The sequence below is a fragment of the Gavia stellata genome, chromosome 18 (assembly GCF_030936135.1).
Source record: "Gavia stellata isolate bGavSte3 chromosome 18, bGavSte3.hap2, whole genome shotgun sequence".
NCBI lineage: Eukaryota > Metazoa > Chordata > Aves > Gaviiformes > Gaviidae > Gavia > Gavia stellata.
In genome coordinates this window covers 14,046,072-14,061,203 of record NC_082611.1, presented here as the reverse complement: position 1 = coordinate 14,061,203, position 15,132 = coordinate 14,046,072, and the positions used below count along the sequence as shown (strand labels likewise).

Here is a 15,132-nt window from a genome sequence, read left to right as displayed (position 1 = left end):
TCTTTGGCATGAGTTGCAAGAAAGAGATGCAAATCTGCAGTGCTGACTTCTCATTCGTTTCCTGCAGTGTTTCTGTTTCACCTCTTACCTTTTGCGTCTATCCTGAGGACGCTTTCAGAGGCAGGTTTTTGCAAGCTGCAGTCTGAAATGTGGATGTCATGCTGCATTAGCTTCTCTGTTAGCAAATGAGAATGTTATACTAAAGCCTAGTTTGTATGTTTTCACTCTTGTATCTGGATCAAGCCCCCCTGAATGTTGGGGTCCCTCTCTATTTTTATTTTTCCAGGGGTTCCTCCTAAGAAACGTAGTCTTGTTAGCTCACAGAAACAATACGTCTTTATATGTTTGCAATAGGCTACTGCTGCTGAATGACTGTTGTCGTTCCTAGTAACTAATTTTGCCTGTCAGAAATAATCACGCAGTACAGAATTTTAAGAGCTGCTGTTGAAAAAAATACCTCCAATTTCACATTGTGTGCATTTAAAAAATCCACGTATCCTTATGTTTCATGTGCTCAATAAACTGTACTGACCTTCCTCTTTGAAAATAATTTTTCTTACTAAAAGAATGTGACTGTGACTTAAACTGTATTTGCTAATGTATGTGTTTACGTAATGCAAAATTACATACAAAAATATATGCAAATGTAACTATTCTGTACAGTTATCTGTAACGATCGCCAGCTCAGACAGTTGCCATTAGAGGAAAAATATTTAGAGAAGACTTTTATGAATCTCTTTTTCTGGAAAAGCCTCGCTACTTTCAGGTCTAAGATAGCTAGCATTTAATCACAAATCTAATCCAAAATTGTCCTTCACATTCCCTTTACAGTCTGATATCTGAAATTGGTGGAATTATTTTGCCTAGATTTTAAAGAATCTGAAACTGTACGCGGTTGCTCCAAAGCAGCAGTGGTGATGGAATGTGGCTTTGCTGCAGTTTTGACATGTGCACGAGAGCCTGTTTCTGCTGGCTTGCAAACTGTGCCGCTGCTGCTTGCAGCGCTAGAACAAGCTAGGCCTGTGCGAATTGATCAAGAGATGGATTATGGAGGCAAAATTCAATTGGTTATTATGATAACCAAATAACATGTCCTTAGACAAATGTACCAATTACATCAGCTGATCTCGTGTGAGACTTTGTGTGTGTAATAGGGATGGAAGAATAAGTTGATTTTAGTTATACTCAAATGTGATATTACATGATTTATTCTAACTCTGGACTAGAAAATGGTAAAACTTTTTATATAACAACTGTCAAGGAAAATTAGGGCTAAGCTACTTTATTTTTAAACCTCTTGCAGTAATTTTTTTCTACAAGTATTTCAGAAAGCCAATACAATTTCCAAATATATTTTTGAGCCTTTTATGAATATTACATTTTAACCATTAAAGGACTTCAGATAAACAGTAAATGTAAGTAGAAGATAAAATAACATTCTAGGAGCACAGAGGTAGGAGTGGTTCACCTAGGGTAGGAAGAGTAGGTACCACTGCAGGGAAACCTGGACACTAGTGGGTACGACCATGTAGCATGACTTGAAGGTATGTTTGATTTGTATGTGAAGAGACATCTCATCATTGTGGGGAAGGTAGATCAGTCAGGTTGTAGCAAAGCGCCCTCGGGAGATGACTGAAGGGGACTAGAATGACGAAGCGAACCTCTGTGGCTTGCTTTAGCCTTCTGTCATAGGTATGTCCGCACTGCTCCATTTGTTAGTTCCTGCAAAGCTATGTTCACGTTAGCTTTTAACTGGCTCCTCGAGACTTTTTAAAAGCAATACTTTGCAGAGCAGACTTCAGGAGGGAACTGTAGATTGCAGAAGTACAGCCCAGATAAACAGCTCTGGGCAGAGGACATCAATCAAGGTGGCTATTCATTGTGAGAGGTGCTGGGCTGATTCACCCTGTTAACAGCTTTTTTTCTCACTGACTTAGACTCGCAGTTGTTTTTTCCTAGAGGATGGTCACGAAATAAAAAATTTATGCTATTGCGATATTTCTTTACGCATTGATGATGCAAAAGTTAGCACAACTAAAAAAAGAAGCTGAGAGTGCAAAATCAATGAATTAATTAAATTAATCTTGTCTTACAAGTGAAGTTACTCTTTTCTGAAAAAAATTTACTAGTTCCCTTTACACTTCTGACCCAAAACCTTACGAAGCCAATCTAGCTTTTTCCAGCATGCGCACGAATGTTGTGCAAGTGTTTGCTCACCTTGGCAGATTTCAAAATACCTTGAATTTTAAATTGAACTCCGAGCAAACTAAGTGAAACCAAGTGCTGTGTCAATTGTCTGGAAAGGCACAGGGAATTTTCTTTGTACCTGAGTGTTAATAGGTCCATGAATTAATAGATCTCTGTAGGCAAGGAGTTTTTTAGGTTTTTGCCAATTTTGAAAAAGCTCAAGCGTGAAGAAAAGCAAATGGTTTCTTGGCTAAAGACAATACAGAAATTAAATTTCTGATACATTAGTGTTGGGTGAGAGATAATTCCTATCATGGTCGCAATAGATCAACTGCTTCCTTGCATCTAGTCATCAACATCTGTTTGCATATTTTATTGATGGCATAGAAATGATGTAAGCAGTAAGCTGTGATCTCTTTCTGCTGGAAGATCAGCTCCATTCTCGGAGCGTATTTGTTAAACAGAGTTCTTCCCAGGAGGTCTACAGGTAATAGTGACATTTCATTTGGACGGCAAGCCTTGGTCCATTGCTACTAGATGGTCTACACCCACTGGGGTGGAGGGCCATCCGGTGAGGTGAAAAATGCCAGCTTGGTCTCTGTACAGGCAAAAAAAGTCTCTAGTCTCCTACATAGAACACAGGGCACCACACTTCTAAGCATAAAGTTTGAATTTAACCTGTATCCTGGACAATAATTCAATTACTTGTTTCATCTATTTATGACTTCCAGCCAGGCTTGCTGCACAGGTGATCCAGAGTAAAAAAGGAGTCATATTATCATTCATTTATATTTAACTAGCTGAGGTAGAATCACAGAATGGTTGGGGTTGGAAGGGACCTCTGGAAGTCATCTGGTCCAACCCTCTAATCAAGCAGCATTACCTAAAGCAGGCTGCTCAGGACCATGTCCAGTTGGGTTTTGAATATCTCCAAGCATGGTGACTCCATGCCCTCTCTGGGAGACCTGTCCAGGGTTTTTCTGTGTTTTGATGGAGCTTACTGTATTTCAGTTTGTGCTTGTGGCCTCTTACCCAGTCACTGGACACCACTGAGAAGACCCTGGCTCCTTCTTCTCTCTCTCACGTCAGGTATTTATTACACGTTGATGGGATGCAACCTGAGCCTTCTTCAGGCTGAGCAATCCCAGCTCTCACAGTTTCTCTTCATAGAGATTAATTGTTTTTTTTCAGGGGATTGATTTTCTTTTATTTCCTAGTGCTTGTCCTGCTGTCTTTTTGTATTAGATGAGATTTTTCTCATAAACTTAGGTCAAATCAAAATAACAGGTTGGCTTGAGAGACTGACTGGAAACAATTTTTTTAAAGTTCAGCATAGTCCACATGCATAGAGAAAGCAGAGAAGAAGAGCAAGGGGAGATGGATAATGATCTTTACCCCCTGGCCCTGCTAAAGCTGGGAGATACAGATTTGCCTTAACAAGGCCTAGCATCAGACTTGGGTCTCAATCCTGAAACTGCTCTGAACATCAGCAGTAATCCATCAAAGCATGCTTTCAGTTTCTTTGGATTAAAATTAGTGAAAGGGGAAATTGAAATGAATGGCACAGTAATAGTGGCTGCATCGTAGTGACATGAATTAAGTGTTTGCTTTTCTTTTTTGCAGAACATCAACCAGAAAGAAATCTCTCAAGATTGAGTCTTTTTGAGTAAGGAAAAGAGAAAATGGCGTCAATGTTGCTTAGTCGACAGCTGACCTGTTGCCTGCAGCAAAACTCCAGGCTGCTTGTATTTGGTAAGTGCTTTTTTTAATATTTTCTTCCTGTGTATTTGATAAGTGTTCACTTCATGCTAGTGGAGAAAATTCCAGTGTGAACATTAATGGGGTTTGTCTGGTGGTGTTGAATCTTTCAAAACTTGAAGAATACGGTGTTCTGCATCTTAGATAATGATGCAGTTGTAGTCCAGAAGTGGCCCACAAAGGTGCTGTGATTTCTTTGTTGTGTTTTGGGTTTTTTTGTTGTTTTTTTAATTCTGCAAACAAGAACTAGTTAATTGTGCTGCGAACGTGCTAAGTGAAAGAAAGCTCTTCAGCCCTTGGAACTCTGCTCTTACAGAGCTACTTTCTGATGCTGTGTGGTGCAGAGATGAAACAACCATCCATCAAAATTAGCCTTTTTCGTCTTTGTGCTATGTAGTGTGACCTTGCCTGTCTTCCCTTGTGGGGAGGTTTTGTGTGACTGACATGACGAGGTGGCCCTCACTGGGGATGTGTGTTTATGCCTGTAGTTAGCTCTAGTGTGAAATAAAAACCTTCCGCACAGCATCAAGCTACTTCTCCTAAGTGCATAATGACAAGTTCTTGCTTGGCCCTAGCTTGTAATTTAGCATGTGTATGTGTGTATTAAGCCTGCCATCTCTGTGAAATAGATACAAAACCTAAATTTCTGTTGACTTTATTGGACAAAGCAGTGTAGAATGTAAGATCTAGCATCCATTTCATGTGTTCTTGTACTGACTACAGTATGGCTGAATGGCTGTTTGTGTGATCGAGTAAATATTAATGTTTCTTCTCTCCTGTGACCCTTCTTCTCCAGTGCCACTGTGCTCCTTCTGCCACTGCCAGACAAACACAGAACCCTTCCATTTCCTCAGAAACTTAAACATGATTGATTTCCTTTTGAATAATACACCTTGGGGAGCAACAGACCTTTGGCTAAAGAACACAAAGTCTGGTCTTGTAACTTTGGAAGAGTATTGGGTCAGTGTTTCAGTACAGGATGCGCTTCTATTTATGGGCGTGACGCACTGATTATCTGCGCTGTGCAAGAGCAGTGATCGTTTGGTCGATAGCGGACAATGGAAAGTGCTTGCAGCAGCCAGGCCTTCGTTAGTTGTCAGTCCTTTGAACTAATCTGTCATCTCAGTATCACCTAATGCTCCCTGTCCCTCCCAGTGTCTTGCACACTTCTATGCTGCTTCCCAACCACGAAGACAAATATATTGTAGTTGTGCAAGATACCTGAGGTCACTGGAGGCCAGATGTGCTAACTCACTCTTCTTTTCTCACCATTGCAATGAGGGGGTGTGGATCTTCAGTAAGAAAGGAAGGCAACTGCGGGCTCCATTAATCCATCCTTGCTTTCAGGAAACTTGTAAGTGGGAAAGCCTGCTAAGATATTGAAGCAAAGAATAGAGGCCCTTGGCTGCAGGTTGTGAAACAGACCCGTGGCCTTTGGGACTGAATGCTTTGTGTGTGTGTGTCCAGAGATTAGAAAAAGATAGAGCAAGAGAACCCCTCAACATAAGGAACTGTATCCTGGCTGTTTTTTAGCTTCAGCATTCCTGGCTGACAGAATAGTTAGGAGGCTCTTGACGCTTATAGCAAAAGTCAGAGCTTCAGCCCATTTTTCTGGTCAGCCCCATCTAAGGCTGCCGTGCTGCTGGTCTCTGCTGGCTTTTAGGGAAATGCTGAGGGCGATGTTCAGGAGCTCTCTGCTCCAGAGTGCTCTCCTCCAAGGCATTTTTGAGCACTCAAGTTCAGAGCTTTACAGACTAAAAAAGAGACTTTTACATTACTCCCACAAAAATCCTGCAGTGCCATTTGGTCTGCTAATTTTTTTTTCTGTGGATACTGAAATGACAGAGTTTGCAAAGGGGAGATGGAGGTGGAGAGGAGGAGAGACTAGATTGCTTCTTGGTAGAAGTCTCTGTGTCTGTGGGCTGTCATGTTTCAGTTGTGTGTGCATGAAGCACAATAATCCTGTTCAGGATCCTTGATTATTTCTGATTTTTAAAGCAAATGTGGGAGTCAGCATTGTGCTGATCCTGGGCATGAAATAAACTGGTAACTGACAAAAAAAGGGGCACAAAAAGGAAGGATGTTGGCAAGCTTGCATTCACTGCAGCAAAGAACTACATGCACATTCACTGTTGTAATACACGTGGGAGCAAAGATAACTGAGCTTTATATTAATCAAAATATTTCTAAGTACCTTTTCTCTAGTTGTACATAGAGGGTAGTGTTTAATTCTAATTAAGATGGATTTCAAGCCTTCAATCTTTTCAGGAACATCGCACAAGAGGTAAGCATCTGGTTGGAGAATCTTTTTTACTTAACCATTGCTTGTAGTGTTCTCATTACTAACACAGTGTTAGCCCATGGCAAGCTAACTAGACAGGGAGAATGAAAATCATTTAACTTGATCAAAATGCAAAAGCTAAGCAAAACGTATGAAAGTAATATGTAACTTCCCCAAAAATGTGAAGCCTGTAATTGGAGTCCTTACTCCTTCCTTAAAAATAAGCCTTAACCAGGTATGATTTTGTTTTCCTTATGTATTCAATCTACCTGATAGTTTGGCCTCGAAGATAAAGTTCACTAAGGGTTTGAAGGATGGCAGAGGAACGACAATAGACTGAGTAGCTAGCCTAATCTTTTTTTACAAAGACTCCTGTGTAGTGCTGACAGTACGGTAACAGCCAGGCAAATCCAGGAGAGGCAGCTGATGTTGGAGAAATGACGATGTACCTCCATGTTATGGCTTACCTGAATTGAGTTCTATTGCTGCTGTCAGCCCAGTGTGCTGCAAGGTGATCACAACTGATAGTCTGAATGTAAATACTTACTCTGCTTTGTGTCAGCTCTGGTTTTATCAGCTGTGCAACTATAGTAGGAAAGCTGTTCCATTTCTATGCTTTGGAGGCAGATGAAGATGCAGTTGCTTGTTAGCTGGTAGGGTAGTACCATTATTATGAGGACAGGCTGAGACTCCAGAGATTTAGGTTCCATTTCCTTCTGATTACCCCAAAGGGTTGAATTTGTCTTTGAATCTTGAACTGGAAAGCATGCCAAAAGGTCAGTCTTCTGCCTTAAGGTAACATCAATTTGCATTAGTGCATGCCCATGCCCTTCTAGGATGCTGACCTGTTCTTAAAGGCCCCCAGCAGTGCACCTTCTGCAGCCTGCCCAGGCAATCTGCTGTGTTGCTGAACTGTTTTTTCTAGTATTTAACCTAATTTTCAAAACAGCAAAAAATTAAATCCTTACTATTTGTCCTGCCCTCAAAGAACCTGGAAGCTGGAATGTTTATTTTTTCTTTGCAGCAGCCTTTTATGTATTTGAAACCTATTACCTTCCCCAAGACCTCATACTTTTTTCTCAACTGGTGTAAATACTGTTTCAGTCTCTCCTCATAGGTCCAGTTTTATTCCTCCAGATTCTCTGCATTTCTATTGCAGCACCCTAAATGGACTAACTCTGGTTGAGGCTGTACCTCACCTATCTCACTCTGTTTCCTATTTCTCTACAGAGGATAATAATGTTTTATCTCACAGGTGTGCTGCAGTAAGGTCTGAGAGATGTTCATATTAATTATTGACTTGTCCTGATCACAGTTACCAGAAAGAGAGTGGAAAGCCATGAGAAAGATTTACTCTCAGTCCTACTTTTGTCTCCAGTATTAATCCTTGCTAAGACTTTTTACTTTTTTTATTCAGTTTGTACATCAGGAGCTTCCCTAGGAAATCAGAGAGAACAACCTGGGTATGTGTGAGGGCTGTGTGGGAGAAGCAAGGATCAGTTCCCTTCACTGGATTGTAGAGAACACGGACTTGAGGTCAGCTTCAGCTGATGCGCTGGGAGCTGGCTGTTGATGACTCTGGAGTGCAACCTCTCCCACTGGACTGAGGAACCTTTACTTTTCTGTCTGATCAAACGTTCCCACAAGAAGCTGAGTTGTATAAAAACGTTCATATAAAAACCTGTTGTTGGAAGGAGGTTGTGCTACAAGGCTGAGTTTGGACTTCAGTTCTCAGTTCCTTGAGTGAATGTAAGGCCTTTGATGTTCCTATCTAATTTTCTTGTTCTTCCTGTGCCGCAAAGGGTGGCTGTGACAATGCTGGCTGTGTTTTCCCACCTGGGTGTTCCTTGTGGCTGTTCATCTGTAGAGGTGTCCTGAAGAGCTCTCGTAGCTGTTACTCTGGCCTGTTGTGCTGCAAATGAGGAAGGATGTTACGACTGATTCAGATCACAACATCTACAAGAAAACTAGCAGTTGGATGCTCCTGTAACTCTGCTGAAGAGTTGATTTGGGATTGTTCTGTGATGGGGAGGGGGAACTGTTCTTACGCTTTCTTACGGGAGCTTCCATTTCTGTTTGGCATTGGATTTTTTCTTCATCTTTGGAGAATCCTGTTCCAATAAAATCTCCAGTGTGTATGTGGGAGTACTGAAACACAGACAATCTCATGTGGAACAGCTTCTGATCTTACAGCGTAAGCACTCTGTAAATAGCAATCTCAGTTTTCACAATATTATGCAATAGCGATGATCGTTTTCCAAACATCTCTAGCTAGCCTGGCCTTTTGCCATTCCGTTTCAAGATCAGTTAGTAACAGATTCTACTTGCAACACCTAAAAGAGGACTCGGAGGAAATCACAGTCCTCCTACTTTTGGCTGTCAGGGCCTCCACACTCTAAAAATTCTTTCTGGAAGGTGGTTTGATAGACGCTGTGGAGTGGAAGTTCCAGGCATGCATGGGAGATTGCCTTTCTGCACTTGCACGGGGCAGCAGTGCTGTGGCACATGTAACGTGCCTCCTTGGGGACTGAGGAGCTTTCACTCTACACTCTTTCGCAGCAAAACTCTGGCATTTGAGAGCTCTGGTATGCCAGCATTTATTTTCACCTATCTTCTTTTCCTTTTTTTTCCCTGGGGTAGTTCCTCCTCTTAATTACACTGATCTAATTTCAGTGCCTCCACCGGAGTTTCTCCCAGGTAATATCCAGTTGTTGTACACTCAGGAACTGTGATTATATGAGTGTTATTTGTGGTCAAACATATCAGAGGTTTAAGCACTTTCTTTCTAGGCCTGTGTTGAACCTAGCTCTCGTTAGCAGAGATCACTACTTAGCACAGAGACCTGCTGACAGTAGTGCTCTTTGTGACTACCAATATCACAAAATGTTAGAAGGGTGTATTTAGATTAATTATGTTGCTATAGCAATGTGGTACTTTGTTAAAAATTGCTGAGTGAGACACCTGGTGAATGATGAGGGTAGCATAGAAAAGAGAAGTTGGAAAATGAGCTTTTCTGTCTGCTAGCAAATAATGACATCCTGTTAGATGAAAAGGAAGGATGTGATAATTTGCTGATGTTACTCAAGTGTTTAGAAAGACGATGTGTGTTGCATAGAGCTTTGAGAAGTCTGCAAGAAGCAAGAAAAGCAGAATTTAACTTATGGTACACACCCTCTTTAAATGGGATGGGTAGAAAATTCTCTGCAAATCGTTCAGCTGATGTGATCTCTGATAATTAGGGTCATTAATAGTACATACATTTGTGTTTTGAGTTTTGCCATGATGTCAAGAGATAGCTTTGTTTACCAGGGAAAGGGTGTGCTGTTGTTGGTCATATTAGCTAAATGTAATTTAAGAGCTTTCCTAATGCTTCTTCAGAGACAGACACTCTGCTGTAGCCCATTACCTCTACACACTTTTAAGATGAGAGCTGAGGTCATGTCATTTGGTCCTGTTCTTAAGTTAAGCTAATTTAACACAAGAAACCTTTTTTCTGTTGCAGTTTGATCATAGACCTCAACAGAAAGTCGGTGGATTGACTTGGTCCATTGGCTCAAGAGCATAACTTTAATTAAACAATGAGGTACTGATTTACATACGTAGTGTAATAGGAATTTAAGAATATTAACATAAAATTATATTTTAAAAAAAATCTGTGAGGATGTTTAGGCCAATAATACATTTTTGCTGAGCTTTCACCGTTTCTTTTGAAGAAATTTTAAAATAAAAAAGCCACACAGCCATCAGGCTGTCTGCATGGAGGAGATAGAGCAGTGCAGGTACATCAGTATCAACAGTGACAGGCTGTCATGTGCATATGCTGTCAGTCCATCGGTGACAAAGTCATAATAAACATACAAACTGTGGAGATTTGTGGGAGAGATTCAGCTCCCACATTCGAGAAAATACAGGTCTCTCTGGACCCTATGGCATTTTCTGTATTCTAGATCTTTGATTACAAAGGTAATGCTGTTAGTTCACTGAAGGACCAGCCACCAGGGATTCTTAATTCTTGAAAATACCTTGCTTGGACATAGTAAGAATCTCAGTTTTTATCTGTCCTATCTCTACTGATTTTGGAGAGGCAAAGTGCAGCATTCAAAACCAAGACCTGAAGTGCAAATGTCTAAACTCATCAGTATCAAATTGGAGTAGCCTGAGTTATGGGGTGACTTCAGGGTTTCTATTGCAGAGTAAGTTGATATTAAAAAGTCAAACAGGAATAATTTGGGCTAAGTTGTAAAGTACATGGAGTACCTCCAAGACAGAAACGCCAGCTGAGCAGAGCACGCTGCAGTTGACTAGGGGATGAAACACGACAGTGAGTGATCTGATTTACCTGCGTTTACTTGCATCACTGGGAGAACACAATACTGATGCTTGGGGTGGGGGGAAGCAAGAGAGACAGAGCGTGGCTTCTGGGCTGAAATGCTCCTCAAGGCAAAACAAATGCGGCTGTCTGTCACACAGCGTCCAAGTGCTTGGAAAAGCCTTTGCAGGAGAGCGAGCTGCCTCCTGGAGCTGGGCTTTGTGTGCAGGGCCTCCGGCGCCTGGAAGCACGAGGTGGCACCCATGCTCTGTGGTTATTCGGGGCCTGGAGGACAAAGTGTTGCAGAGTATCCAGAGCGAGGGACGCCAAAAAGCTGATGAGTCTTCATGCAGGGGGTGGCCGGACCATCTTTCACCAGGGCTCTGACGTCTGTGCCTTTTGGGAGCAGTCTGAGCTCCAAGTTTTGCCTGTACAGTAAGGGCAGCCTTTGAAACTGTAATGAAACGGGCCGTCTGAAGGGGAGCGGTGCTGTGGCAACCCCTCTCTGTTCGTCAGACTCTGCAGCGTTAAGCTGAGCGGGAGTCCTTTGCGAGTAAAAACTGCTGTGCTTCCTTTCATTCCGTTTGCACGAGAATTTGGACAGGTCCCTGAGCACTGAGGTAGCATTAGGCTTCAAAAGTCTTCAGCCGTGTGGCAGTAAGACAGTTTGTTTTCTTGCTCTTAAGATGCTTTTAGATGAGGAGAGCTCTTCAGGTGTGAGTGCCGGTGACTTGCACAACCAGTACAAGTCACACAGAGACTGAGCTCGGCAGGAGCCAGCCGTTTAGACTATGGGAAAAATTTCTGATCAGAGTCCCAATTTACTTGAGTAAGAGTAGGGGAAGAAAAAAAAGAGTTAAATGGAGAAAGCAGGGGAACCATGTTTTTGTGTTTTTAAAATTTGGGTGGTTTTGTTTATTTTTAACCAACCCTGTGAACAAGTATGCATATCTGATGAGCAGTGGAGTGGGCTATTTGGAATAAATCTGTTGACCTTGCTAGAAATTGTGTGAGTTTGTGTCAATCATTTATGTTATACTCTCAAAGGGAGAAGAGCTTCATTTAAAAATAAAAAGTTTGAGGATTAACGGCACTTTAGTTTTAGCTTTTGTTATCAAAGGCCTTGTTAGGATGTTGAGATTTTGGTTTTCTGAGGGTTTTGTTCTAGCCAGTATTCTTCATCTTCTACCCAAGAGAAAGAAAAAGAACCCTTTTCAAAATTCTTTGATCTGGTAACACAGGGCATTTTCATTTTATTTATGGCAAGCTGTTCCTTCAAATTCAAACCATAGCGGTTGCCTGAGCTAGGAGGTGGAACGACTCTTTGGCAAGTGTAAGGACAATAAATAGGTATAGCTGCCGTTATACTGGTGTTAATAAAATGAGATACACTGTGGGCTCCTGAAAACAAGTATATAAAATTAAATTTGTATCAGTGAATCAGGCTAGAAATCACTTGCTTTTAGAGCATGATGATGTGTACATGCTTTAGGAGATAACAAGCAAATGAAGGGAAACCTGCCATTGTGTTGCTCATTTTTTAGATGGCTGTAGTTCGCTGACTTACTGAAAATGATTGGGGTTTTGATAAGCTGCTCCTGAAGCTGTTGTTTAAAAAAGAATGTCTGACAAATTGACCAACATTACTAATTTACTAAAAATTATCTTTAAAGCAACTCTTCTTCTGGGAAGACCTGTATGTTTTAGTTTCACTCGACCAATCTTTGCTCGATGTGAAAACCTGTCGATAGACACGAGCTGTGCCAGTGTGAATTAGTGCAGCACTGCACCGCAAAGTACTGTTCATTTTTAATCACTCATATGTGCCTTTAGCAAATACATAGTTCAATATACCTATGCAAAAGAGGCTGTGGCATAAACAGGAGCAAAAAGGTGATGACGATCCATGAAGCAGGCTTGGCCGGTTTTGGCCTTTGTTACACAGCCTGGCTGATGGACGCAACCTCCCCTTGACTTGTGGTGTTAAACAAGTTAGGGCAATAGTAAAATATTCTCCAAATGAATTCCTTGTTGTACAGCTCTGTAAATATGTGTGTTTCTGTAGGGGAGACTGTGCCCTTTGCAATATCCACAACAGAACTTTCTTAGAGAAATAATTAAATTTGTGTTTAATTTAGAATCCTCCTCTGTTAAAATATTTCACAGATTGTCCTTTAGGGAAGTGGAAGAGGGAAAATGTTACCCACGCCTCACAGGTGACGGCCGGGAAGTGTTTGGCTGTTGGTCTCGGTCGTAGAGCCTGGCGGTCAGGCATCTTGCATGTTTGCAGGAGTGGCTTGGTTAACAGGAGAGGAAATCTTTAATCAGTGTCCAAACAAGCACATTTTTATGAGAACTCGGTTAAAAAGACTGAGGAAGGCAGTGTGCCTGCGTAAGCTGCTGCTCCGGATGGGAGGACCCTGGGAGGGGGACGGAGGGGACGGGGTGGCACGGGGTGTCCCGCAGCAGAGCAGCAGGCTGGGGCGGAGGAGGACCGCGCATGCGGGTTGTAGTTCACCTGTCTTAAATTCGCAGCTGTGTCAAACAATTCCAAGTATGGTGCTGGTTTTCCCTATCTTTCCTGTTACTGCTGACTACCAAAATGTCTGATATATTCTCTGCCTCTCTTGGTCCTTTCCCCTTTATCTTATCAAGTAGCAGCCAGAGCCTGGGGGGAGGGAGAGAAGAGGACACAGGAGAAGGAGAAACGCTTGCTGCTGGTTTGCTGTGGTCTCCATCGGGGAAGGAGCAGGGGGCACAAAAGCTTTGGTTTGGTCTCTTTCCCCCTTTTAGACTTCATAGCGTGTCTGCTAAATCTGCAGCTTTATTAGCTATGAATTGTGTTGCTTTTGATCTTTTATATGCAGTAGCTTTTTTCCCCAGTGGAGCAGTTGTCATGCTGTCCTCAATTTACATGAACGCTAAACAGAATAACACAAAAATGAAGTGGCGTTGCTGTAATGAAACCTATTAATAGCTTTGCGGAGAGGCACTGACGCATCTCAGATATAACACTTGGAATTAAAGCTGAGGAGAATGATCATCCTTGCAGGCTAAGTTTTCCCAAAATGAGCAGTGAATTTAAGTGCTCAGTTAGAGATGCTTTCAAAGGGCTGTGATTTGTCGATAAAATTTCTCAAGATCAGGCTTGCTGGAGACATCTCAACTTGGGCTGACACAAACGGAGGCAAACATCTCTAATCACTGTTGGAAATTTTGGCCAAATGGCTGTGTTAAAACACTGCCGAGCAGTATCCTAGCATACCTTCTATTTCCCTTGATAAATGTTTGGTTAATTTGTTTGTTGTTTCCAAACAAAAAACATTTTTAGTACATTTCTGAAGCCAACCTCTGGCAGTGAGAGGTGGTTAGGGATGGAAGCGCAGAGGGGCCGGCGATGCCCGGGATTGCCGGCGGCAGGGCTGCACCCCGGTGCTTTGGTGTGCCCGGGTGCTGGCCTGCCTCCCCGCACCTCTCCCTTCCTGCACCTCTGAGGGATTGGGGGGTATCGTTTTAACAGTTGGCAGCACCGCCCCGGTGCAGTGCGGTGCTGGTGAGTGGCAACTTCAGACTGTGCTGCTGAGTCCCCCGGGCAGGAGCTGTACCTCTGCCTTCCGGTGGTGAGCGAGGCACTGCGAACCGCAGCTCAGCTTCTCGCTCCTGAGAAGGGGACCTAAGGATCTTCATTCTGGGTTTTCCAAATTGCAGCAACTTAAAATGCCTGTCACAGACTAAAACAAGTTACGCCTTCATCTTTCGGGTGTTGATCTGGTACAAGTGTGATACCCTTAAGTTAAGCTTATTAAGATTAATTTGTTGACGATATCATGCTGGGTAAAGGCTTGCAGGTGCTTCATGCCAAAAATGTAATTGTAAGAATGTTAGTTTAGGTCAACACTTAACCACAGTGTACAGAGCAAGCTCTCGCTGCTCACCTTGATATAGCTCTTGAGTCTGTACTTCCTTTGTTGCAAATATACAATTCCCATATTGTCTTGTAATCCCCTTAATGGAATATGTACATATTTGGAATATATACTTCCTAGAACTGTCTCTGTCGTATCAACTATGCCTAGATCTTATATTTTGAAAGTTACTTCAGAAATGGGAGCAGAGCCTGTTGCTGATGAAGCACAGGAGATTTTTGCCTTTTGGTTTCATTAAGATGTTGAGTTTATTATGATTCCTCAATTACACACATGGATAAAAAACAGCAAGGTCAGAGGCAGGATCAGAAGAAAAACTGTCACTATTTTTGACCCAGATTTCAGAGCTGCAGATGCTGGATTCATGTGAGATTTTGAATTTATTTTAAATGCAGCCATTTACCTTTGAGATACAAATCTTTCCAAAACAGTGTTCTTTGAGTTATTGCAGAACATCACAGTGTTTTTTACCTGTGGACTCCATCAGGTTTTTTGGTTATCTGATAGCGAATGAAACCATCTCTGCATAGGAGTGGGGAATTCACGGGAAAGGCTTGCTCGGGGCGTAATGGACAGACTCAACAACAGAGGTGGAAACAGATGTGCTCTTAGTCCTCCTGTCCTTTACAGTAGGATTTGCCTCAGTTTCGCTAGGGTTGTCTTGTCATTTC

General features: G+C 42.1%; 1 protein-coding gene across 1 annotated transcript in view; it reads left to right on the top strand.

The window, feature by feature from the left end:
- The window catches only part of ABAT (4-aminobutyrate aminotransferase), a 61,639-nt gene that overhangs the window by 20,715 nt on the left and 25,792 nt on the right, over positions 1–15,132 (top strand). Inside the window, exon 2 of the mRNA XM_059826177.1 lies at positions 3,811–3,939. Within this exon, the coding sequence (XP_059682160.1) occupies positions 3,870–3,939 (70 nt within the window). The 5' untranslated portion in view covers positions 3,811–3,869. The remainder of the gene's footprint in view (positions 1–3,810; positions 3,940–15,132) is intronic.